Consider the following 27,304-nt stretch of genomic DNA (forward strand, 5'->3'; position numbering starts at 1 on the left):
TGTACATATCTTAATAAACAAGAGGGAGCTGCAGAATACCTGGTTCCATACAACTTGTGCTACTGAGTTTTGACATGCTTTGTTTTTGTTTGAAATGGAGTCTCACTTTGTCACCCAGGCTGGAGTGCAGTGGCACAATCTCAGCTCAATGCAACCTCTGCCTCCTGGGTTCAAGTGATTCTTGTGCCTCAGCCGACACACTTTGAAAAACCTTTGCTCATGTGATACTCCTCCCCAATGTTGAGATACCAATTATAGAAAATCAGCTGGTTAGAATTACATTTTGCATTCGATAAAATAGGAATTGAGATAAAGAAAATAATTCATACCTCTCTCCTCAATATTTCCTTCACTTCTTCACTCTTGTATATAAACCAAAATTATAAGTAACATAATTTTAGCAGACTGAAAGAATTAACCAGTAAACCAAAGAATAATTTTACTTAAAGTACAGAGAACCTTATAACAAAGAGTTGAACAAGTTAACACCTGAAATTTAAAAACCTTTCATCAGACTGCTTTCAGCATATTTATGATACATATATTTATTCCTTTGAAATCTCTACGAGAGAATAAACATGGTACAATACTTGCAGAGATTTCCATTAACAACTTCTTTTCAAATAGTGACAGTTGCAATGGAAACAGCTGGCCTCTCTTCTCATCTCTTACAGCAGAGGTAGGCAGGCATAAAGGGTAAAGAGAGAGTTGCCTCTGAGTTTGACTCTCTAGCCAGAGCCCTCTGCAGAGAAGGCACTTAGAAGCAGCACCCCACCTGGACATGCCAGCCCAAGTCCTGAGTGTAAACGAGCCTGCCAGAGAACTGCAGTCTATGCCAGTAAATGAATGAGAGAAAATATAACCACATATACACTGTTTTACATTTATTCACACAGAGGGATAAGAGTCAGTACAAATAATAAACATTGCTTTAAATACACATAAATAGCTCTGGTTTCTAAAGGAAACAACTCTATATATAATTCTAAGTTTTTTCTAAGTTCCTATTAAAAATAGAAGACTATTTTGCATTATGTAAGTTCTACTCCACCATAACCCTTTGAAGACTTATGGATGAAATGGTGAATTCTATACTCCAAGAAGTCACCAGAAAAATGGGAGATAATGCTCCTACCTATCCCCCAAATAGGAGAAGAGTTACTTGTATCATAGACAGACACAGCTAATAAAGTATTTGATATCTAGAGATATTTAAAAACAAATAGAGTAACCTTGGGAAAAGTAATAAGCACTTCATCGAACCAGTTTTATGAATTCTAAAACCTCCCTCTACTGAAGTTTTGATTCAAATGTTTTAAATTCATTTACCCTCATGGAAAGATGTTAAGTTCCTATAATGAAAGCTTCCTTTTGCTAACAACAATAGTGATACACAGTATGTAATCACCAAGGGCACCTGGAGTAACTAAGTGATACATACCTGGTAAAGAAGCAAATGTGCTGCCCAATTAAACAGTACGTCAAACTTGGCACCAAAATGACCAAAATGTGAAGAAATATCTCCCCAAATCTGTTGGTTGACTTATCTTTCTCTATTGTTATATCTAGAATGCTCAGAGTGACAACAGTATCCAGAGGCAAGTATGTTCTCCAAGTGAAGAGTCATGTTGAAGTCATGTAGTCTTTTAAAACTACCTATCACACAAGTCACTACAGTCTTGGTGCCACAGCAGTGTCTGCTCCATCGACTTTCGGTGCCCGCTGCATGTCCCCTTCTTGTCCTGCACGAGGTAATGCAATCTCTTCCACTTAGACCCCTACACAATTGTTAGAAAATTGTATGTTTGATAGTGACCAATATAGCAATGTTTAGGTTTTCAAAAAAATTTTGCTTCTATTTAGACTGACCATGATACAATTCCAAACAGAACATTTTCATGCTATAAAAACAATCCCATGCAATAAATGCAATTTTAAAAGTCCCATAATAGCAACATTTGGTATTATAGAAGGCATGGTTATTTAGATTTGAAAAAAAATGATTGCTATAGAATACAAGTTCAATTTCCAAATAGAATGTCTGTTGTGGTATAAAATGTTAAATTTGATTCTAGTTTTGTCAACGCAAACACTTTTAAGATATACACCATGTTTTCCTAATTGGGATTTTGAAACAATAAGCATAATTCTTAAACAGATTACTACAACATTCGTTCAAAGAATCAGCTCCCTTTTGCCAATAACTTTCTCTTTTTCAGTTGAGTTGGAGGGATTTCCATAGCAAATTCTGGAACAACAGTTCTGAACATGATTTAAAAATCTGTCTCTCACTTCCCTCCCTGTCTCTTATTTTTTCTTTATGTTGTAAAGACACATGAGCATAGAAAAATGCTTTTTAGTAGACGTTAATATATTTAGTTTCCTGATTTAAATAATAATATTTTATGTATTTGCCGTTTGCTCTGGGACACTATAGAATGTTTCTGGAGTTACAAACCCAAACAAACCAGCCAATTAGAGCATCCCAGGGTTCAAATCACAATTTGGGATACAATCCTATTTATTCTGGATGATGCTCAATTCCATACATAGTTCAGGGAAGAAACATCCATAAGAACATCCAAAAACATTGTTACCAAATGCTAACATGTGACTGTGCTCTGTTGAATAGTACCATTCACATCTACAAAGTACAAAGGCAGACGATTTTAGGTGTGGAAACCAATTTGCTTTTGCTGCTACAGAATTCGCCACCATCATCTTCGAGATTTCCACGCTGTTCTAGAATATGGAGTAGTCCTTTTTTTATCCGGTGGTTTAAAGTAGGAATAAACAGGTGCTGCTGGATACTCTGCATCAGGATTTTCTGCCATCATTTTCAGTTTTGCTTCAATGGCTTTTATCTTTGCAGTGACACTGGAAAAATGATAGCAGAGGATCAGAGTGGACCTAGGTACACTTAGAAAATACCTGTAGAGTTCATCTCCCTGAGCCTCTTGGGAATATTAGAGAAGCAACAAGATACTAAATTACAAACATTTAAACATTTCATATAAAAGCCAGAAATAACTAATACTCTCATTCTAAGAAAGAGATCAAGTCTGAGCCATCTATTAAATTTTTAACATGAGCCTAGGCATTGTTAGGAGTACTTCATATAGTTTTACATTTAATCCTCAGATGTAGACACTGTTCAGCACCTTAGTACCTGGCAGAGAGGAGGCACTAAAAATAATTCTTGTAGAACTGAAAACAACATTATAAGATATGTCATATTCTTTATTTTGCAGATAACAGGCATAGAAAGTTTCATTTGCCCAACGTTACACAGCGAGAAAGTGACAGAGCAGAGATTTGAATACAAACTGATTCAAAAAGCCCAGGTTTCACCTGAATCACTGAATAAAAATGGAAAAAAGAAAACATTCTGCAAATCCTATTCAGTCTCTTCTTACTGATGAAGGTGTGTTAATAAAGGCTATCATTTACAAAGTGCTTACAATGAGCCAGGCACAGTGTCCAGCACTTTACTTACATTATTTTTTTTTGTTTGAGACAGGGTCTTGTTCTGCCAAGACTGGAGTGCGGTGGTGCCTTCATAGCTTACTAAAGCCTTGAACTCCTGAGCTCAAGCTACCCTACTGCCTCAGCCTCCTGAGTAGTAGGAATACAGGCACACACCACCACATCCAGCTGCTTTTTAAAATTTGTTTTTGTAGAAATGGAATCTCGCTATGTTGTACAGGCTGGTCTTGAACTCCTGGTTTCAAGTGATCCTCTTGCCTCAGCCTCCCCAAACGCTGAAATTACAGGCATGAGCCACTGCACTCGACCTACTTATAAGGTTTGTAATCCTTGCAATAGCTCTACATGGGTTATCATTCATGATTTATAGATGCAGAAACAAATGCAGAGGTAGTGATATGACCAAGGTTCACACAGCTAACAAATTGCAGAGTGAGGATTCAACTCATAATCAAAGCCCTTGTTTTTTCTTCTCCACCAGGTTAAGAGCAAAATAGTCCTATATTACACAGGAATGGTGAGGAGATGCTAGAGAAGTGAGGAAATTTGCTTTTGATTGAGGTCATTGCTATTCCTGGACCAGAATGCAAAGCACTCAGGCAGCAGGTAGTTTTTGGCCTGTGGCTACCTTCCTTTTCCATTCTTGATGCTGTTAATGGTCTATATAGCCAGTGAGAGAAACTTGGAAGGAGTGTATACATGGCCTTTTGGAGATCCTCAAAAGGTATACATGGGCAAGAAATTTAAAAACTAAGTTACAATAAAAAGAACACTATGTATTACTGAGATGCATTCTGGCCCCTCTTCCATTAATGGCACAGCCAGTCACTGATTTTGTACAAGTCACAGGGAAGCAAACTTCTCTCATTAGGCATAATGTTAATAGAGAGATATAAGCTGAGGTCCTCTGGATAAAAAAACAGATGGAAAACCTTAGGCTATCTTGTAAACAAGTGGCATACACAAATCATAAGAAACTTGTTTGTTGTAATATGAAGACCATCAAGCATAAATGCAGTCATCTCTTTCCAATAGGAGTTAGATTTATGAAAACCTTCATGGAAATCAATCTATGATCAAGGAGTTCAAATCTTATGGGAAAAATAACACAGTGGATATATGCTCCCAGTGATCTACACAAGTCACTTAATTCCCTGGAGCACACACACAAACAAAATATCATAATATTAAACTTAAATGAGTAACTATAAAATTAATTTAAATGTACCAATTTATCATTCCTGAAAACGTTCAGGACTACCTTCCCTGGCAGTTGAATGAGATGCTTGTAAATCTGTTTTGTTTGGTGCAGATAATATACACGAAAGGCATTTAACCCTCTGCTTGGTGCTCTGCCCTAATAAGCATCACTTTCCCGACTTTAGAATTGTTGGCTTCTGACCCTTATGTATCACTATGCTCCTTCACATATTTTCTTCCCTGGCCCCAGAATAGGCTTTAGAACTGCAGTCCTGAATTTACGGCCTGGCGCTTCTTTGACGTAGTAACTAAAAGACTGAATTTTGAAGTCTAATAGACCTGGCTTTGAATGCTGACTCTGTTACTTGCCACCTGTGTGATTTCAGCCATAAGTAAATGACATACTGCACAGAAGTGTTTAGCATAGTGCCTTCTTCCTAGTAAGCTCAATAAATCCTGGCTGTTGTTATTGTTATTGCTAAAATTTCTCCCTAGGCTACAATGCAAAACAAAACGAGAAACAAACCAACCATCTACTTCTGCCCAACCCTTAGTTCTCCTGTTTTAAACTCCAAAGAAATAACTAACAATTTGTACAAAAACTGTTACGGCCACAGCAATAGTACACAGAATCAAACATCTGCAAACTAAAATTCTATATAAGGGAACTTAAGACTGGGGAGAAATTAGTATATAATGACAAATGCCAAAGAGACCCAAGGCCTTATTAAAATGCTTGTTTTTAGAGTAATGACTGATCTGTCTTTGTATCCTCAGTGCCAAGCACAAGGCTTGGTGTGTAGTAGCTACACCCAGTTTTTTTTTATGAGGGAACGAACTCTGTAAACGAGGAGTACATGATCTTAGGTGGATAGAAGGAGAGGAAATGTACACATTCTGGAAATTAACTGAACATCTCTCTCAATAGGTCAAGTTAATAAATTCTAAGAGTCTGAAGACTCACTATTTTATGAAGACATGGTATGATGCAATGGCTGAAGCTCCTGAATTACTGTGTCTTTCTATAGTATACCATCTTACCTTAGGTTAGATTGAGTTGGCTCAGTGCTTGAGGATGGCTCGAGACTGATTGGAAGAATCTTATCATTCTTGTTATGATCGTATCTCTGAAAATGAGGAACAGAGAAATTACTTCATTTGGGCAGAAACCTGCCCTCTCCTGTAGTGCATGGGTTCAGAAACTAATACCATCAGTGTATCATCAGCTTACTTCTAGACAATTTTAGGACCACTTTACATTTAGAATTAATGAAACACTTCACACAGTTTTGGCCTAAAAGCTGTAAGTTTAGAAAAAGAAGCTTCCATCTAGCCATCAGTTTCTCCTTATTCAGTAGGAAAAAAATGTCAACTTTCAATTTCCCAGATGGTACAAACACACAGGACGGTTGCCTTCTTATATTCTTGTTTTAACTGTCACATATCACCTTTTACAATATTTATTTCATTAAAAATACTTTAAAGTGGCCAAGCATGGTGGCTTGCGCCTATAATCCCACCACTTTGGGAGGCCAAGGTGGGCTGGCTGCTTGAGCTCAGGAGTTCGAGACTAGCCTGCGGAACATGCAAAAACCCTGTCTCTGTTTAAAAACAAACAAAAAACAAGAATTAGCTGGGCGGGCAAGCTGGCACATGCCTGTAGTCCCAACAACTCAGGAGGCTGAGGGGAGAGGACTGCTTGAGCCTAGGAGGCAGAGGTTGCAGTGGGCCAAGATCTTGCCACTGTACTCCAGCCTGGGTGACAGAGCCAGACCCTATCACGAAAAACAAAAAAACTTTAAATTTTGCAAAGTACCCACACCAAGCATGATATTTAACTCTTAACAGTCCTGAGTGGAGAATAAAAGTAGTAATAACTTTCAGTTGTTGATACAGACAACATTCTACAGAAAAGTAGTAATTTAATTTGATGTCAGATAATTACATAATTCTTTTTTTTTTTAATTTTAAATTTTATCAGAAAAAATAAAGACGGGGCTTCCCTATGTTGCACAGGCTGGTCTTGAACTCCTGGGCTGAAGCAATCCTCCTGCCTCAGCCTCCCAAAGTGCTGGGATTACAAGCATGAGCCTCCATGCCTAGCCAGATAATTACATACTTCTTGTAAAAAGTAAATATAATATTGAAGAGCAATCAAGAGCTTCTGGTCAAAAAAGATTTATAGGAGAAGAGAACTGTGAAGCACAAAGATTTTCAAGTGGAAGACAGGAATGGAGGATGATTTCTCTTGCGTGCCTTTTCAGTGAGATGCAGAACGAGAAAACGGGTTTAGTAAATGAGACTTGATTTTTCCCTTGAGTAAAAAAGCATTTGGTAATTCTCCTTGTTGTTTCTATTTTTAAGGCAATGTGTCCTAGAAATCGAGAAGGCTCTGTGATTACCCGAAATACTCAGAAGGATCTAAAGTATCTGAACTTTGTTTTTCAGCTTGGACATTGAGCTTAAATGTCTGTTTAGTCCCTGTGACTCTTTACAGGGAAGTTTGTAGAGAGTTTCTGATCAAAAACCATGTTTACAGCTAAGGACTTCAGCTCCAACTCAAAACTGTCACAGATCTTTGTGCAGGCAGGTTTGTCAAGTCCCACTGCAGAAGGAGGCAGATCAACTCTTGGGACTGCTCCAGTCAACACAATTTACCACCTCTGTGCCAGCTGGAACAGAATGCCATTTGTTTTGTTTTTTTTTTCACTGGCTGAAGCTTTTCTAGTGTATTCTCCCAAGAGTCTAATCACAGAATGAACAGGGCAGCCTGCTACTTCTCAGGACTTAGACACAATGCAGGCACTGCAAAGTCCCACGAACCCACACCCTAGTAACTCTCAAGATTTCTGTAGTAAGGAGATGCCAGTGCTTTAAGCACTCATAGAAACTACCCATTTCTCAAGCATTTGGAATAAACAAATTCAAACTCTCAACAGAGTCAGAGGCTGGGAAGAGTCTAATAATGCCTACAGCAACTGATTTTAAAAACAAATACATTTTTTTTCTGCCAAAGAACAACCCTCCACCAAAAAAAATGACAGAGGTCTGAGCATACACATTAGCCACATGAGAAACTCAATCAGAACCAGGATCTGTGGGCATGTGGAGAGAAATTACCAAGGAACTTAATCCCTCCTGAGATGTTTCTCAAAAGAAAAATCTGGCAACACGCACGGTAAATACAAGTAGGAGACCGAAGTATGGCTGTTTCAGGCGTGAGGAGGTTGGGATATAAACGGGTAATGGACAACTGTCTTTCTAGCCTCTCAGACATACCTTTACTTGAGCATGTGCCCATCGCACCACCAGCTTCTTGGACAGGGCCAGCTTGCCATTGAGACACTGGATGGCTTGTTCTGCTTCCTGTCCAGGAAAGGGACAAATGTTAGTTAAAAACTGAAGTGCTTGGCTACCTGTATGTATTCTCACAGGGCCTCACTAGGTTTGATGGCTGAGTTTCTAACCAAATTGTTTTTGGTAAATAACTGGCAAGGGTTTACAATTTTAAAAGGCAGAATTTTAAAAAGGGCATGAGTTTTTTAAAGTCAGTCAGACAAAAATTCAAATCCTGGTCTGTCATTTGCTGGCAGTAGGATATTTGGCAGGTCGCTTAAGTGTCGCTAGCTTTGTTGCCTGTAAAATATGAATAAATAATGGATAATTTTTTAATGGATAATATGGATACTTATTCATCAGTGGTTGTAAGGACTCAAAGAATGTATGCAAAGCATGGAGCATATGATATACACTTAATATATGTTAGTAATAGTGCTGTTCCTATTAGGTGACACCCATATTCACACTTCTGTTAGTTAGGTAGCACCTCCTATGTCAAGAAACTGTACTCCCCACAAGGTTCCTGGAACCATAACCTGGATTAGGGTGTATGTACTCCCTGGATTCATAGTGAGGAGAAACTGCTTCAAAGAGCATGGGAGGAAACTAAGCCGGAAAAAGCAGGAGTGACTCAAAGAGACTGTGAGCAAGGTATCTGTGTGAGTCAATGTACGCACCTGGTTTTCAGAATCAAAAGTTCCTTGACCCTTTCCCCATCAGACACAGGAGTAACAAGGTTGAAAGGAATTCCTGAAGCTGGCTAACAGTCACTCTAGGTCATTTCCAGGAAATCTGGCTGTACTTTCCATCCTGCCGAACCTTCTTTGCCCCATTTGTATCCATGAGGCATTTGGCCAAGTGTAACCCATGTTTAGTGAGGGTGAAGAAGCCCTTAAGGAACAGAGGAGAAAGAGGATGTCCCAGGGAGCAGGGAGAGCCTATAGAAGCCAGTAGGCATTTCTAGTTTGGTTTTACTGGTGATTCGCTAGTTCCTCCAGAACCTACCAGTATGACATTTAACAAATATTTACTGAGTTCTAACTGTGTGTCAGGCATTGGATATTCACCAGCCATCCTCATCCCACTACAACACACAGAACTAGAATGACAGGTAAAAGACATTTTATTCTTTTAAGCTTCTCTTGGTGAATAAGAACTTATAGGGCACTCTATTAGTTCCAAAGTAGCAGCAGTAATAAATTGCTCGCAGGGAAATTGTATTTTTTAATGTTTTTAAAAATAATTTCCTACCTGTATACATTATTTCAAATTTCATGTATTCAAAAATATGATTAAATGCCAACTAGGTTTTCTTATACTTTCATCTATTCTCCCAACTTCCTGTAAGGTAAGAAGAATATGTATTCTTAATCTCCATTCTTAGATGGAAAATCGAGGCCAAAAGAGGTTAAAAGACTTGCTCAAAGTTAATAAATAAAAGAGCCAGAAATAAAAACTAGGCTTTGTATTTTAATCCAGTGTTTTTAAACCAACATCTGTGTTCAACATGACCACTGGATTTAGTTGTCTGCAACAATTCCCAGGCCGGGTATAGTGGCTCACACCTGTAATTTCAGCACTTTGAGAGGCCGAAGTGGGCAAACTGCTTGAGCCCAGGAGTTTGATCAACCTGGCAACACGGCGAACTCCAGCCTCTACAAAAATATATAAAAATTAGCCAGTGGGTAGTGTGTGCTTGTGGTCCCAGCTACTTAAGAGGCTGAGATGGGAGGACTGCTTGAGTCCAGGAAGCTGAAGCTGCACTAAGCTGTGATCGTGCCACTATACTCCAGTCAAGACGACAGAGAGAGACCCTGTCAGAAAAAAAAAAAAAAAAAAAAAAGAATTCTCACCGCACTTTATCATTAAGAAAGAATAAAGTATTTAAAAATGCTGGTCAGGTGTGGTGGCTCATACTTGGAATCCCAGCACTTTGGGAGGCTGAGACAGGCAGATTGTTTGAGCCCAAGAGTTTGAGGCCAGCCTGGGCAACACGGTGAAACATCATTGCTACAAAAAAATGCAAAAATTAGCCAGGCATGCTGGCATGTGCCTATAGTCCCAGCTACTGTGGAGGGTGAGGTGGGAGGATCACTTGAACCTAGAGGTCAAGGCTGCAGTGGGTCATGACTGTGTCACTGCACTCCAGCCTGGGTAACAGCGCAAGACCTTCTTTCAAAAAAGAAAAAAGAATGCTAATTCTATAGTGCATTATTTCACTTCCCTCAAAATACTTGAACAATTACTTACTGGCTATCATATTTACAAAAATTAGAGGAAATAAAAAATACCCAGCACTGGCAAGGACAAATGACACTATCATAGTCTCAGAACATACTGATACATCATTGCTTGAAGGCAATTTGGCAGTTGTATTAAGAAAAACTATGCATGGACTTTGATGATGCCATTCCATCTCCACAAATGTGGCAAATATACATAATTAGAACTGTAAAAATACTCTTGTGATATTTATACTAGTGAATCAACCCAAATACCAGCAAAACAACCCAAATAGCTAACAAATGGGGACTAGTCAAATATCATATATTCACATTACGTAGTCATCAAAAATGATTAGTTTTTAAATGCGGTCTAAGTCACATACAATAAAATGCCCAAATCTCAGATACAAATCAATGATTTTATACACACACACATACACACACACACACACACACACACACACACATACACATACACATACATACAGACACCAGTGAAGCCACAATATCAGGATACAGAATGTTATCTTGATGTGATTAAATGGTAGAAAAATTTTAGTATACTTTGAATGATAAACATGATAATGATTCTGTGTGTTACACACTGTATATGTGTTTACGTGTGTGTGAATGTGAAGAGACCAAAAAAGACTGAAAAGACATATGACTAAATATTAACAGTGATTATTTCTGGATATTGGATCAAGTGATTTACATTTTCTTTCCCAATTATCTATATTTTCATCTATAATATTCACACATTACTTTTAGAATAAGAAAAACACTCATACAAATTATTATCATTACTATTATCATTAAGAGATGGAGTCTTGCTCTGTCGCCCAGGCTGGATGGAGTATAGTGGTGTGATCACAGCTCACTGTAGCCTTGAATTCCTGGGCTCAAGCAATCCTCTTTTCCTCAGCCTCCTAAGTAGCTAGGACTACAGGTGAGCCATCGCACCCAATTAAAAAAAAACTTTTTTAGAGACAAGGTCTTACTATGTTGCCCAGGCTGGTCTCAAACTCCTGGGCTCAAGCAATCTCCCCATCTCAGCCTCCTGAGTAGCTGCGATTACAGGTGTGCGCCAGGCCTAAATTATTAACATAACGATAACTATGCAATGTTCTTACATATGACGAATACAATTATAGAGTACCATGCAGCATCTCTACATTTAGTAATAATCAAATTCAATTCCTTTATCAATGCACTTCCACTTCAAGGACTAAATTTTATTACAAGGAGGTCCATGTATATACCATGGTTGAAGGTGAATGCTCTCTTCTACATATATTAAAATTTATATGCATTTGTTCTGAGACCTTGAGAAGAAATAACAAAAGAGTCTTTGTGGGTGTCTCATCACAGATAGGTTTCTGTACCACTGGGCAAAACTACTGAAAGCAAAGAAGGCTTTGTCCGTTGGCCAGCCAGTAAAGGAAAAAACAAAAGAGAATAGGGAGGGAGATGTCCATTGCTCAATGTGGGCAACCTAATGCATATGGTCAAAAATGTAGGTCAGTCTTAAACCTTGGCCAAGGGAGGGTAAATTGTGAAAGTTATTCATGAATTCATTTGTTTATTGGAGGACAACGTCTTTTAGGACTCAGTGTAAGGCACACAGATGAATCAGACATAGCTCCTGCCTATAGGGAACTTCTATTCTAGTAGGCAAGAGAGATGCACAGATAATTATGACAGAGCTTGATAAATACTATGAAAGGGAGAGAAAGCTCAATTACCTGCTTAGTTTCAAAGTTAACAAAACAGTAGCCTCGAGGCTGTCCCTCCAAAGCGCCTGACTTGTGGAAGAGGAAGTCAAACTGCTTTACCTTGCCAAACTTCTGGAGGAGTTTGAGGAGGTGGTATCTGCAGAGAAAGAAGAGCCCATGAGCATGCTCCGGGAATTCTTTTGGCCACTCAGCCTCAAGTGCGAGATAAAAGCAAGAGATAATATACCCAAGGGATAAAATCTCTCACCCCAGCCCCCTGCCTTCCCCCAAATTGCTATGTTAGTTTATTTGGCAAACAGAGTTGTTTGCCTCTATTTGGAATGGGAACTAGAATTGCCATGGCTATGCATCTGTCCAACACAAAAATACCAAGCAAAAACCCCACACCTTACAAACAGCTGTCTGGCCTACAAGCACTATTTGTTTTTCTTTTGGAGAAAAGCTCAAAAATAGTGTTGATTTATTTATTTTTAATTCCTTGGCAATGAAATGGCATTTGTGAATAACTGTAACTCCATCAGAAATACACATCCACCCTTCAAAAGCCAAAGCCTACCCTATCTCAAAAATAAAGTAATGAACATATATGCATTCATGCAAACAAACAAACAAAAAATAGTCCTGGAAGATCTTCCTATTCGATTATGTAGTTCATTCTTAGACACACGTTGTGCTTGTGAGAAACTCTGCCATTAATCAAATCACAGCTAGTGATACTTCCATAGCACTTGTGAGTTTCAATCACTGATGTGACTGAACATTAGGACAAAGTGGAATCACTATGTGACTGAGGCCAGTTTCACAAAGGGCAGGGGAACCTGGCCAGTCCAATAAATCATTCAGCTATGGGTAACTAACCCATAGCTAACTAACCCAGCTATGGGTAACTAACCAAACTCAGTTGCCTTAACACAGTTTATACTCTAGGGTACAGTGAAGTAAAGAATACAGATGGTCAAGGAAGAAATTTATTCCTGACAGGATGTTCACTCCAAGCTATTGCTTGCCACTCTGCCCCTCATCCTCTTCTTAAATTTCTTACTCGGTTTCCATAGAGCTTTTAAGTTATTCAAACAGATGTGGCCTTAACAGGTTGCTGTGGCCAATCTCAATTCCGACTTCCTGTCATCTGATGTGGGGGTGAGACAAACCAACAGCTCTCCCGTTTCCTTTCCCTTTGGCCTTCCTCCTGGCATCCTCCGTGCTATTCAAATGGAGTCAAGGCTTTCTCTAAACAATGCTGTCCCTGTGATACTAAAAAGGTATCAGCCCACATGCTAAATCTGTTATTACTGGGAAGTCTACCCCACAGGGAGTCAGTAAAGTTTCGTTATAGCCACATTTATATTCACATTGTTTTCTAAGAGAAACTCATCAAAATTTTATTCTTGAGTAAGACTCTCCTTTGGGAGGCAGAAAGATATGAAATGGACCATACACTATACTAAATTTGATACTAATGCACATCAACAAGCAAGTCCATTATCCTGGATCGAGTGTCTGACACAGTGGAACAAGAAAGACATAATACAGGTTTAGTACTGGGACAAATGCAAGGATCCCAAGGCATATTGTGGATATTACTTTGGTTTATTTTGAAAGGTAAAACAACCATGATCTCCTACTTTCTAACTTCCCAACTCCCATCAGGACACCTCAACCACTAGAGAGAATGTAGGAAGTGACTTCAGGGGAAAGGAAGACACCTTAAGTGCAAATTTGTGGTTTTACTTGACTTTTTGAATAGGCTTACTGCAAGGGTGAGTCTTTCACACATACAGATGGGCTAGAAGAGTCTCCCCCAGCGTCCTTAATTCACAGCTGCATCTTCCAATTACTAAACCCATTCAAATCTTAACACCGTGCCAGTTGCCACAGAATCGGGAGTCAAACCTATTCTTAAAAAAAAAAAAAGGCTGGGTGCAGTGGCTTACGCCTGTAATCCCAACACTTTGGAGGCTGAGGTGGGCAGATCACGAGGTCAAGAGATCAAGACCATCCTGGCCAACATGGTGAAACCCCGGAAGGCTGTGGCAGGGGAATCGCTTGAACCTGGGAGGTGGAGGTTGCAGTGAGCTGAGATCACGCCACTGCACTCCAGCTTGGCAACAGAGCAAGACTCCATCTCAAAAAAAAAAAAAAAAAAATCTAGGCCAGGCGCAGTGGATCATGCCTATAATCTCAGCCCTTTGGGAGGCCAAGGCTGGCGGATTGCCTGAGGTCAGGAGTTCGAGACCAGCCTACCTAACATGATGAAAACCTGCCTCTACTAAAAATACAAAAAAATTAGCTGGGCATGGTGAAATACACCTGTAGTCCCAGCTACTTGGGAGGCTGAGGCTGAAGAATCACTTAAACCCGGGGGGCAGAGGCTGCAGTGAGCCAAGATGGCGCCACTGCACTCTAGCCTGGGTGACACAGCAAGACTTAAAGAAAAAAAATCTAAGGCTACTGTGGGCCAGTCATCTTTCATTAGCTCCGTTCTGCTTAATAGCAGGAAGGTAAGACGATTGGTATTTCCTAAGAAATGAATTTTAATTTACTCAGAAAAAAAACACAGCAACAAAAGATTACTCTTTGTAAAGCTAACAAACACAATCTGCCCAAGAAGTGCGACCTTAAGATTCCAGGAACATCTGCTTAGGTCTGTGTCTTTCAACTTCTCCAGGATTTCTTTTCTTGTTTGATAATTCCTTAAAATTATCGGAACACCGAAACAAAAGGAATGAAATGTTTACTATTTTGCTTCCTGGAGATGGGGACTGCAAGCTCTGATAGTGAAAAAAGCCTGAAGGATCTTGCTTTCACATCTGCAAGCACTTTTATCTGCTGCTGAAGTGCGGAGAGCACACTACTCAGCAGAGGCTTGCTTCTCTTAATGAAATGTGCGCCCTGCAGCCTTCAGGAGCCAGAAAATTAGCACACCAGTCCCACACATATATCTGCAATTTAATCAGTGTTTTCTGTAATTGGTTTTTAAGACAGCTTTTCTGCCTAATGGCACATAAGTAATTAATCTATACAAATGTTAAAATAGGTATCTACAATGTGTCTAGAGCCAAGCAGGCATATGGACTACGCAGATGAATAAAACTAGGTTCCTGCCTTCAAGGGCCTCACATTCTAGTTGAGAGGGAGAAATGTAGCAAACATTTACAAAACGACGTGATGCTTGTACACAGAGGTATAAATAGGAGCGCACAGAATGAGGACCAGTGGTGCAGGGACGGTGGTGGTGAAGGAAAGCTTCATGAAAGGAGTGATATCTGACTGGGTTGTGTCCGTGTGAGTGAGTACTAACCAATGTGCAAAGACATAAAGGTGAAAAAAGGTCTCATCCATTGGACTAGAGTGAGGGTAGCCAGTGAGATGGGGCTGAAAGGTAGGAAGAGAACAGGCTGTAAAGGATGTCATGGGTTGAGGGAATTTTAATTTCACGTTGTAAGCAATTGGAAGCCCATGAAATAACATTTAAGATTATTTTTAGGGCACAATTTGTTGTAGAGAAAATTTTCTTTGTAAACATATATAGAAATTACTACGAGATGGGTCTTTTATGTTTTATGCAACACACATTATTAAATGGCCTTACTGTGTTTCCAAATTAAGTAACCGAACAGTGAAGGCTGTTTCATGCAAACCAAAACATAAAGAGATTATGGACAATGAAGGAGACATAAGGAATGGGCTAAGAGAGAAACAGCTTTCTTCAGGGGTGAACACACTGCTCTCGCATGCTCATGCATTTATTTTCCCTTGCATTCTAGTTTATGTAGTTTATCCCTGAAAGTCTTTATCTGAAGGACATTTCTACCTGGATGGCTTTCCAATGCTTCTAAGTTTATCTAACATACCCCAAACTGAATTCCTCCCTACCACAAACTGATGAGCTTTTCAGCTATCCCTCTGGACAGGGGACAAGATCTTTTTACATTCCTTAGGCAAGAAACATCAGGATCACCTCAACCTTCCACTCCACTTCAATTACTTTCTTCATCTCTCAGACTCACCCTTCAGTTTCCAAGTTCACTGTCTCTATCTAGGTGATAACTGATGGCAAGACTGGTTCATGGCAATCTCTTTCAGCTAATCTTCATCTTCAGTTTCTGCCCTTCCAATTCATCCTACATACTGATGTAAAATTTCTCTATTAACACATCATTGTCTAGCCTGGGCAATACAGTGAGAGCTCGCGAAAAAATCAGCTAAGTGTGGTGGCACATGCCTATACTTCCAGTGACTTGGGAGGCTGAGGTGGGAGGATTGCGTGAGCCTGGGAGGTGGAGGTTGCAGTGCTAAGATTGAGCCACTGCACCGCAGCCTGAGCAACAGAGTGAGACTATGTCTCAAAAACAAAACAAAACAACAACAATAACAACAACAAATCCACAACACTTTCATGATATCAGTCTCCTGATAAACACCCAGAATGAGTCTCTTTTTCATGTAATTCAGACTTGTCTCAATGAATTTTAACGATTCTGTCTTAACCTGAGAATATTCTATCTATTCAGCCACTATTTTCATTCCCATCCGGTATTCAACCTTTGCTTAAGTCAAAAAGATCTTCTTGATTTTCTACTTACACATAACAATCTTTCTTATTCCTACTTACAGACCTTTATTTACGATTTTCCCACCACTCAGAATGCTCCTTCTATTAGCATTCCTACTGACCTGGTTCTCTTTCATACTTGTATACGGTAATACAGTGGCTACAAATTGGGCATTTTACACAGCATATCTAATATTTGAAAAAGAAAGTCAGTATTAGCCCTTTTAGAAAAAAAACCATAGTGTAGAAAACAGGTAATGTCTAAGATCAGTAACTTTCAGTTTCTTTGTGGATGACACTAATAATGATATTCAGAGGTATTGCTTACCCTTAAAGTTAGATTGGGTCTCACAACAATGAAAAAGAAATCTTTACATTTTGAGATTTAGAATAGAATATATTAGTTTATGACTATTCAATAATTAGAATATTTGTGCAAAGAACACTAAATTAGGCAGTGGGAAACTATCACTAATACTTCAGTATACTGAGCCAACTCACTTCACTCTTCATTTCCTATATAATAGGGAAAATAGTATCTGTTCCATTTACCTCACAAAGTTTTAAGGGGTTATGTAAGAGAGACTCATACAATATTAGAGCTAGAAGTAATGCTCAGATCATTTAGTTGAACATTCTCATTTTGTTAAGTAAGAAATTGTTACATATAATATAGTTGACAGGAATCAGAACATAGTGAAAAGAACATAGGTTTGGAATCTGCGACATCCATGAACAAGAATGCATCATTACTCCCTCAAATCCTAACCTCCAAGATGTATTTAGTCATACAAATATTTCTGGCACCTAACATAGCCCTAAAATGGTATTACAACCACAGAGTGAACACAAACAAACAAGAAGAGCAACATTAGAGTGCTAGACAGTCAGGAACGCATATTCTGCCGGGAGGAGGCTGATAGACATCCTGGTGTAACTTGAGCAGGACTGATTAATAACCAACAGGCACACACACATAGAATGACTAGAAATAATTACAGAATAAACTAAAACACTGGGTGTAAAAGCGTTGTTTTTTTTTTTTTTAAATTGCCACTGTTTTACGTTTACTATCATTCATGACAGTAAGTTTAGAATGTCTTCTAACAAGAGGTAAAAGAATATTTGAATGAGCGAGGTATTCAAATCAGTTTAGAAAAGAGATCAGGCAGGGGTGGTGGGAAGTAGGGTTACATACAGGAAAGAGAGAAGTAAGGAGGGTCTGTTGAAGGGGGAACTGGTAGGAACTGGAAGCAATTTATGGATACAAAGTAGGTTTAAACAGGAAAACTGGAGGATGCTCGGCAAATTTCTGTTAAAGAGTCATTAGAAATTTAGAGGTTTGGATTCAACTAATACTTTTTGAGACTGCACTACAAGACGGGTACCATATAGTCACCTAAGTTACATATGTAATTTTATAGTTCATCCAGATTCACCATTACATGCCCTGAGAGAAACATGATCCAGAAGTTTTTGTATTTCAAGAATGTGGAAGGAAATCATCTATTTCTACAAGATAAGATTTACTTTACTAAAATGTCAGGTGCCTTTGCCATAATTAAGTAAATTAAATCAGGTAATACTAGACATTTCATGTTAACCATAAGCTATGATTGTAGTTATCTCTTTATTTTTTTTTTCCAGACAGAGTCTAGCTGTCACCCAGGCTGGAGTGCAGTGGTATGATCTTGGCTCACTGCAACCTCTGCCTCCTGGGTTCAAGCGATTCTCTTGCCTCAGCCTCCTGAGTAGCTGGGAGTACAGGTATACATCACCACACTCAGCTAATTTTTGTATTTTTTAGTAGAGATGGGGTTACACCATGTTGGCTTGGATGGTCTCGATCCCCTGACCTCATGATCCACTCGTCTCAGCCTCCCAAAGTGTTGGGATCAGGCATGAGCCACTGCGCCAGGCAGTAGTTATAGCTTTAAAAATAAATTTATTATAATTTAATAAACCAATCTGTTTGACAGATGAAATGTTTTAAAGTAAAGAATCTATAGGATGGCCAGGCATAGTGGCTCATTCCTATAATCCCAACACTTTGGGAGGCTGAGGCAGGAGGATAGTTTGAGCCCAGGAGTTCAAGGCCAGCCTGGGAAACATACTGAGACCCCTGTCTCTACACAACAAAAACACAAACAACAAACTAGCCAGGTATGGTGGCAAGCACCTGTAGTCCCAGTTACCCAGGAGTTCCAGGCTGCCGTGAGCTATGACTGCACCACTGCACTCCAGTCTGGTGACAGAGCTGTCAAAAAAAAAAAAAAGAAAAAGAATCTATAGAAAAAAATAAAATAAAAATGGTCTTTGGTGATACAGAAGTGGAGAAGCCAGCCACAAGGAAAGCCCAGCACTTCCAGCCAGCATGCTCTGATCTACAGTTTATTATTTGATGTCTACCTCTAGCCTGATGTAAAAAGAGCAGAGATATCAGTGGGAAAGTTCGGATTCAATGTTCCTGCCAATGTTCTAATGAAAAAAACATTCACACACTTCAACTTATGACATAAACTGAGGTGGCAAATGCCCATTTGAACCTTCCTGTCAGGCAGCAGGACACAATTAGAACAAAAGTCTCATTACAGAGAAGTGCGGCCAACACAACCAACATTGTTTCCACACTTTAGATTTCCATTTAGACAGGCAGAGGTGGGAATGGAAACCACTATGAGCATCCCTTCATAGCTTGGGCTTTGGATGATGGAAAAAACTTCCCTGATGAAGAGACATTAATTGAGAGGTTAGACAGATTCATATACTCACCCTCAAAAACCATGAATCATAAAAGAGAACCAAAATAAACGCAATCTACTCCAGGGTCCCTGTGACCAAGATAACACAGTATGTGGGCAACACATCTTAAATACAGTCATAATTTCTACAGGGGCCCAAATATATTTACATTTGGCTGTTATGAGCTTGAGCAGGTTTAAGGGACTTTCTGTTATAATCCTGATTTATGTTTAGATCCTTTTTTTCTCTTTCCTAATCCTAACTCTCATATATACCTGTCCCATCCCACACTCAAAGAAGCAGGTTTCCTTCTCTCCTCCTCCCTACATCTTTTTTTTTTTTTTTTTTTTGGAGACAGGGTCTCCCTCTGTCGCCCAGGCTGGAGTGCCGTGGTGCAGTCTCTGAGTACTGCAACCTCTGCCTCCCGGGTTCAAGTGATTCTTGCGTCTCAGTCTCCCAAGTAGCTGGGACTATAGGCACACACCACCATGCCCGGCTAATTTTTTCATTTTTAGTAGAGATGGGGTTTTACTACGTTGGCCAGATTGGTCTCCAACTCCTGACCTCAAGTGATGTGCCCGCCTTGTCCTCCCAAAGTGCTAGGATTACAGATATCAGCCACTATTCCTGGCCTCCACTCGTCTTTAACACTATTCCGAAGGGAGTCACTCATGTCACTGATGATATACTCAAAACATGCTTTCGGCCTGGCACAGTGGCTCAAGCCTGTAATCCCAGCACTTTAGGAAGCCAAGATCAGCCTGGTCAACATGGTGAAACCCCGTATATACTAAAAATACAAAAATTAGCCGTTATGGTAGTACATGCCTGTAGTCCCAGCTACTCGGGAGGCTGAGGCACGAGAATTGCTGAAGTCCAGCAGGTGGAGGTTGCAGTGAGCCCAGACCGCACCACTGCACTCCAGCCTGGGCGACAGACCAAGGCTCTGTCTCGAAAAACAAAAAGAAACAAAAAAACTTGTTTTCAGCATTGTTTCAGGCCAATCCACTCATTCTACTCTGCCACCAACCACCACCCTCCCCCTATCAAACAACTGGCAGAAGGGAAAAACCTCTCAATTTTCTCAGCTAAGAAATTCCTTTTCACCTCAATGGCTGTGATGTAAAAGAGCAGGGAGTCAGGGCAATTCAATTAATTTCCTGATCTTGGGCAAGGTACTTCTGTCTTTTGGGACTTGGTTTCCTCTACAGTAGCATAAAAAGCCTGGGTCCCATCAGAGGTTGTCAGGTGTGCTCCATGGAGCCCCAGAAGTTCTACAGAGCCTCAACAGGGATGGCCAAAGAAAGGCTAGTAGTTGACAAAAGATTTTGGCTCCATCTTTTCCCTTTTAGTCAGAGCAACTCTGGGCTCTTATTTTATATATAGCTTCATGATTACTTTTACCTAAAGACAGGGCTCTTCAGATTTAAGAAGTCTGAAAACTGCTTAGCATGGCACTTAAATCATTTAATGAATGAATGAAAACCAAAGGGACAGGGATGATTTCTAAGGTTCCTTATATCTCTGACCTTCTATAGTTCTATGGCTGCTTAATATGAATTACAGTCAAGTTGTACACCTCTGCCTGTTTGCAAAGGTACCAAGACTTCTGCATGTTCCTTAATTCTGGGTACAAATGTATGCCCATGGCTGATTCTAGAGAATAATTCCCTAGAGCCGCTAGGTACAAGGATTCAAATAGCTGGAAATGGGGGAACATCTTTAGCAGATAGGAAAAAATAGGTATATAGATTAAAGGATACCCAAGTCTGTGTCCCTGCAGTAGCAGAGTCCAAATGTAAGAAAAATGACAAAATAACAGGCTGACAACAACATCTTATCTCTTCAAAGACAAAATGTAAGTAACAGGGTCAAACTATATCCCACACCCCTTGAAAATTCTTCTTGACATCATCACGGTAAAACATCCCAATATTGTAAGTAAGGCACTAAGGTAATTTAGACTTACTCAGTAATTTTGGGGTCCAGGTTGCCAATCCATAATCGGTGTCCTTCCTGCAGAGAGCCCTCTGAAAGGATGGATGCATTCTCCAGGGGAAGAGTTTTGGTTTCTGCTTCCATCAATGTCTATGAAATACTAAAGTAAATGTGAACATTCAAGCAAGAGAGGAGTAACAATGTGTGAACACAAGACTTCAAATTCAACTCAGCAAACATTTATTCAAGGAGGGCATGCCCTCTGGGCAGTCCTTCAAAAGCCTCAGTTATTCCACAACCAGGGCCCCTGAACCAGTTCCCTTGGGATAACCCCTCTGGCAGCCAGAGCACACAAGCTGCCATTTAAGGTGAAAGGGGCGTGGTTCTGTGTAGAGAAACTAAAGTTTTCCTCCTCTGAAGCCAGACGCTGACTGGGCAGGAGGCCAAAGTCTCTATCACTACGTGATACCTCAGTTCAACAACTGTCACCCAAAATAAGCCCTGGAAACCACCAGGAAGAGTCTCAATGGCATTAAAAGGGATGGGTAGGGAAGAGCAGCATTCCATCCCTTTCCCTCTTGGAATAGGCAATACAGTAAAGGGAAGAGGCAATATAAGAAATCTGTGCATAGATACAACAGGGTTTGAAAGCAGGTTGTGTGACTTGATGAACTTTCTAGGTTTCAGTCTCCTCATTATCTAGAGAAATAATAGTGCTTATTTTATAGAGTTGTGAAGATTAAAGACAGAAAAAAACACTAAATACTGTATCTAACAACATATGTAATCAATAGATACGAGCTATTATCATGCTTAACTCTTTTGAGACAGACCAGGAAGAAGAGACTAATTTTCTCCTTAGTTATTCAAGTTCCAACATTTGGTAGCTGTGTAGCCCTGGTCAAGTTATTTAACCACTGGTGGCCTCAATTCCCTCATCTGTAAAATGGGGATAATGTCTCATGAAATTATGGTGCAGATTCACTGAGTTAATACATCTAAAGCATTTAGAACCGTGCATGGCACCTAGGAAGCATTCAACTAATATTACATTATTACTAGTCTTAGTTCCCGAAATGTCCCATCTCACAGCCAAAGAGAAAAGATAATTATGATGGAGGCAGCAGTATAAAGAACAGAAAATTTGGTGTCAGACGACATTGTTTCAAATTGTGGCATTTCTTCTCTGCCCCCTCCCCCACAAACAGTCTCACTTGGTTGCCCAGGCTGGAGGGGAGTGGCACGATGTCGGCTCACTACAACTTCCACTTCCCGGGTTCAAGCGATTCTTGTGCCTCAGTCTCCTGAGTAGCTGGGATTACAGGTGCATGCCACCATGCCCAGCTGATTTTTGTATTTTTTGTAGAGACAGGGTTTCACCATGTTGGCCAGGCTGGTCTTGAACTCCTGACCTCAAGTGATCCGCCCACATCGGCCTCCCAAAGCGCTGGGATTGCAGGTGCAAGCCAGCATGCCCAGCAAAAACTGTGGCATTTCCACTCAAAGTTATTTCTCTCTGAGCTTCAGTTTCCCCATCTTTAATAAATTTTGCCCTGTTTATAACTTAAGGCTTCGAGGACCCAAAATGAGATGACAGATGTAAAATAAAGCTTTAGGGGCTGGGAAGACAGCAGGCTGTGCCAGAGTTCAGAAGACCCTGCTAGAAAACACACGTCCTATACCCAGAAGTATCTCAGAGGTCAGCACTACAGGAACTGTGGGGTCAGTAACAACAACTGCCATTACCTCTTAATCATCTCAGCACACCCTAGAAAGTCTAGCACAGCAGTCCCTAAGTAATTGTTATTGAATACGTCTATCTACCCCCTGCACATGAGGGAATCTTTCTTCCTTTCCCCCTCACATCTTTAATCTGTTCAGCAACGTAAATCAAGCAACTAGGAACTGTTAAACTCTGGGCTGTGTACTGAAATACAGAAATGAATGAGCCACAGCTCTTGTTCTTACCTCATGGGAGGAAGGTGAAAGACAGATATAGAATCCCAGGGGAGAACCATTTTGTCTTCTCTCTGCTTTCCTTTCCCCCTCCTTTTTACACAAATCAGTCATTCAAAAAATAAATTTACTGTTTCTATTTTCTAGGCCTTATCTAGTTACTGGAATCAGAGCAGTGAACAAGCAAGGTCCCTATCCTCTGGATACTTGTATTTGGAAGGGGAGCAGGACAAAACAAAAGTAAAATAAAGAAGATATAATTAGTGACACATGCCACAAACACAAGAAGGGTGACGTGAAGGGGGCTAGATGACTTTAGAGTGAGTGGAGGGAAAGTCTCTCTAAAGGAGATGACATTTGAGACTTGAATGATAGGACATTCTGATCTTCTCCTGTCTAAAATCAGCAATAATACCAATGGCTATTAATACTTATTGCCACAAAAAGGTACAATGTTTTACTGGTAAGAGTGCAGGATATGCGGGTCTGGATTCAAACCCTGACTTTTGCACCTAGTTACTGTGCCTTTCGCAAGTCACAAAATCTTTTTCCTTCTTTTTTTTTTTTTTTGAGACAGATTCTTACTCTGTCACCCAGGCTGGAGAGCAGTGGCGCAATCCCCACTCACTGCAACCTGTGCCTCCCAGGTTCAAGCAATTCTGCCTCAGCCTCCCTAGTAGCTGGGATTACAGGCACATGCCACCACGCCCAGCTAACTTTTGTATTTTTAGTAGAGACAGGGTTTCACCATGTTGGCCAGGCTGGTCTTGAACTCCTGACCTCGTGATGGCCAGGCTGGTCTTGAACTCCTGACCTCGTGATCCACCCACCTCAGCCTCCCAAAGTGCTGGGATTACAGGTGTGAACCACTGCGCCCAGCTCACTCGATCCTCCTGCATCCTCTCGACAGAAAAGCTTTTCTTAACACAGCCCCTTGTTAGTCTATATCATAGCCACCTTTCCACCTTTTTCCTCCTACCTAATGCGAATTCAACGTATTACTTAATGTTTTCTCTTCTGTTTTCTTCACTAGAACAGGACAGGATCTTGCCTATCTTGATCATGGTTCTATTCCTAACACTTAAGTACACTGCCTGGCTCACGGTTGGTACTCAATATTTACTAAATGAAGCAAGCCACTTCTTCATTTTCCAACTGAAAAAAGATCCTCAGTTTCTTTTTCCTTCCTAAAGTGGGTACAACTATCCCTGTCTCACGAGGTCATTGAGTCTTAAATAAGACAGTTTTGATGACAGCTCAGTATATGGCTTCTTGAGAAACGGTAAAGGGTAACAAAGATCAAGACGGCATGGGACTATCAAAATGCTTTGCGTTTGCAATAGCAACAATCCTTTAGATTACCAGAGTTCACAAAACGCGGTTACATTTATCCTTCCAGCTGAGCTGCAACAACCCTGGAAGCCAGAAATAGTCGTCTGGGGAAAGTACAATCCAGAGAAGAAGAGACATTTGATCCTAAAAGCTAGTGGTGGGGTCAAGCCTGGAACCCTGGCTCCCCGATTTCTGGCTGCGAATTCCCACATGCGAGGGGTCATTACTCGATTGTTATTTCCGGGCCAGCGGCAGGACAATCCGGGGCGGGGCCAGAGATGCCGTCCTGCGAGGGCGGCCTCCTGTTAAGACCTCCTTGAGGACCCATCGCCGAAGTGCAGGGACACCTCCCGGCCGGACTCACCTCGTGGCCTCGGCGTGGTGCCCTCAGCTCATGCCCCGAAACCAGGTCCCCACTCCGCGGTCACACGGACCTCTGGACGCGTCCGCCTCAATGCCGCCAGCTGCCAGGCCGCCCGTGACGCTTTACGCCTGCGCCGCCGCCTCGCCCCGTGACGTCACGACGCCCGCGCCGCGGCTGTCGCCGCCGTCGCACGAGTCTTTCCTACTAACCTGGGCAATAGCTGGTGAGTGTCCTTGACAGGGCCTCGAGGCGCGCGTGTGGTCTGGGTGCCAGAGACTCTTACTCAGGGACCTCTGGGGGATCTCAGGGGACCAGACTACCGTCCCTGACCTGTTCGAGCCCAGCTTGACCTTTAAGGCTGGGGGCGGGGCCTGTGGCATCTTAGCGAGTCTCATGGGTGGGGGCGGGGCTCATTTTACTAGCTAGGAATTTAGGCGATGCTGGGGGAACTTACTAAAGAGTGGTCACACACGACGGGAACATTTGGTTTTTAGACCAGTCCCGAGGGAATAGCTGTTATTATCTCCAATAATGAAGAAACGGAAGCTCAAATAGATAATTTCGCCAGGGTCACGCGGTCAGAAAGTGGGGGCGCTTAAATTCAAACCTAGGTCTATCCGACTCCTAAGCCTGAACTTTTAACCACTACTCTGTGCCACCCAGTGGCAAAACAGTTATCATTTTAGTAGCCCTGCTCCATTTATATAACTGATAAATAGTATTGTCATTTACGTTTTACAGATGAGACAGGTCCAGGTAGTTAGGCCTATCTAAGGTCACGTGTCTAGGAAGTGCTGGAACCAAGATTCTTTCCCGAGTCTTCTCTAAGTTTAGTGCCTTTTTTTTTCTTAACCACACTATTGCATTTTCCCCAATCTTGGAAAGCTTTATAGTTGGAAAGAATGAACACCTGATCGGACGCCTTTATTTTATGGTTGAAAAAAAATCTAGGTAGGAGAAATCACTTGGTAGTCACAAGTCAGTGGTAGAGCTGCCACAAATGCTTTTTGAATACGGGTGATTATGAATCTAAAGGGTAGATGGCAGGGAGTGATAAGGAAGGAATATTGGAGTCCAGATCTCTTAACTCTTAGACAAAAGCCCTTTCTCTACCTGTTAAAGTGTCTCATTCCTTCTTTGGCCATGCCAGGTGAATATGGATTTTGTATATAGTCAGATACTACAACTACTTTTCTTTAGCTGGCACTGCATTTAGAGAAGAGCTTGCTCTACTATCTCTAAGCAAAAATCTGGCAAACCAAGAGACAGTGGAGGCAATGCTGGGAAGTCCAGAACCTACCATCATAGTAAGGGTAAATTCCAATCCGATTCTGGTTCCCTCATCTTGACCCTGGACAAGGACTTAATCTTTCTGGACTTTCACTTATGTATTCATCACATTTACAGTGTGTTCTGTGTTCAGGCAGTGTACCAGGTACTGGGGATACAACAGTGAACAAGAAAATCATAGGTTAGTCCTTGTAGTGCTTATACTCATATGGAGGGAATTAGACAACAATCAAATAATTACACAAATGTTAGCTTGTATTGTTAAAAATTAAGTGCTATGAGCTGGGCATGGTGGCTCACGCCTGTAATCCCAACACTTTGGGAGGCTGAGGCAGTGTGTTGGGGGGGGGAATTACCTAAGGTCAGAAGTTCAAGACCAGCCTGGGCAACATGGTGAAGCCCCGTCTGTACTAAAAATACAAAAATTAGCTGTGCATATTGGCATGTGCCTGTAATCACAGCTACTCAGGAGGCTGAGGCAGGAGAATCACTTGAGCCTGGGAGGCAGAGGTTGCAGTGAGATGAGATTCCCTCATTGCACTCCAGCCTGGGCGTCAGAGTGAGACTTCATCTCAAAATTAAGTGCTATGATGAAGTAAAGTGTGTTATAAAAGCAGGCTGTGGAACACTTGACCTAGTTATGCCGTAGGAGATGGCCAAGGAAGGCATTTTCTGAGGAAGTGATGGTTAAGCTGAAATCTGAAATAAAAATGGGCGATAGTCAGTTAAAGAGGTGAGGGAAGATTATCAAGAAGGTTCCATGGCATGTTTGAAGACCCCGGAGCAGGGGGAGCATTGGATAAGTGAAAGATCATTTTGCTTATTTTGTAAAATACGGGTGGTGATTATCACTCTTTAGTTATTATGAGAAATAAAATGATACATGTGAAAGTACTTTATATACAAGGGCCTGGGTGTGTGCACACTCATAAAAGTGCTTATGTTATAAGCTAGTATACAGTTGGATTGAAAGGAGTTGCTGGGACAGTAGATAAGCCAGGACTTTGGGTTCATCATCTAACCAAAATTCAAAGCACCTTCTGACAGGGAAATCCAGGTTTTGTAACCCTCAACTTTGGAAAAATAATGTGTGCTTCAAGTAGTTTTAAAAAATATTTCAGGTCAGGTACAATGGCTCACA

At 40.8% G+C, this 27,304-nt stretch overlaps 2 protein-coding genes across 7 annotated transcripts in view; one reads left to right on the forward strand and one right to left on the reverse strand.

Moving 5' to 3' along the window:
* Positions 1-414: 414 nt before the first annotated feature.
* On the reverse strand, positions 415-25,019 carry RBM18 (RNA binding motif protein 18). 4 transcript variants are annotated; one of them, XM_037729530.1, is made up of 8 exons: positions 24,874-24,963; positions 23,190-23,270; positions 22,040-22,160; positions 21,253-21,381; positions 11,996-12,122; positions 7,966-8,052; positions 5,728-5,813; positions 418-2,877 (listed from the first exon to the last, which is right to left on the reverse strand). In XM_037729530.1, exons 4-8 carry the CDS (start codon positions 21,363-21,365, stop codon positions 2,718-2,720), a joined length of 573 nt encoding a protein of 190 aa, XP_037585458.1. In that variant the 5' UTR covers positions 21,366-21,381; positions 22,040-22,160; positions 23,190-23,270; positions 24,874-24,963; the 3' UTR covers positions 418-2,717. The 4 variants fall into 4 exon arrangements, with proteins under 4 accessions (XP_017358836.1, XP_037585459.1, XP_037585458.1 ...); XM_017503349.2 differs by lacking the exon at positions 23,190-23,270 and having other exon boundaries at positions 24,874-24,954; XM_017503347.2 differs by lacking the exons at positions 22,040-22,160; positions 23,190-23,270 and having other exon boundaries at positions 415-2,877; positions 24,874-25,019.
* The window catches only part of MRRF (mitochondrial ribosome recycling factor), a 63,556-nt gene continuing 61,131 nt past the window's right edge, over positions 24,880-27,304 (forward strand). For 2 of the 3 annotated variants that reach the window (XM_017503346.2, XM_037729529.1), the window contains exon 1: positions 25,001-25,096. Coding sequence is in view for 1 of the 3 variants with exons in the window: in XM_037729528.1 (XP_037585456.1) it covers positions 24,904-25,096 (193 nt within the window). In the remaining 2 variants the exon portion in view is untranslated. Of the gene's footprint in view, positions 25,097-27,304 lie in introns of all 3 variants that reach the window. The other variant, XM_037729528.1, reaches the window with a different exon arrangement.

The sequence above is a fragment of the Cebus imitator genome, unplaced genomic scaffold (genome assembly GCF_001604975.1).
Source record: "Cebus imitator isolate Cc_AM_T3 unplaced genomic scaffold, Cebus_imitator-1.0 Scaffold309, whole genome shotgun sequence".
Classification (NCBI taxonomy): Eukaryota; Metazoa; Chordata; class Mammalia; order Primates; family Cebidae; genus Cebus; species Cebus imitator.

Excerpts from the sequence above, each read along its gene's own strand:
- RBM18 (XM_017503347.2), bottom strand. The coding sequence starts at position 21,365 with ATGGAAGCAGAAACCAAAACTCTTCCCCTGGAGAATGCATCCATCCTT. Across the intron at positions 5,814-7,965 it reads GGGCACATGCTCAAGTAAAG|AGATACGATCATAACAAGAA; the intron begins GTATGTCTGAGA and ends CCTCATTTTCAG. Across the intron at positions 2,878-5,727 it reads CCAACTCAATCTAACCTAAG|TGTCACTGCAAAGATAAAAG; the intron begins GTAAGATGGTAT and ends TCATTTTTCCAG.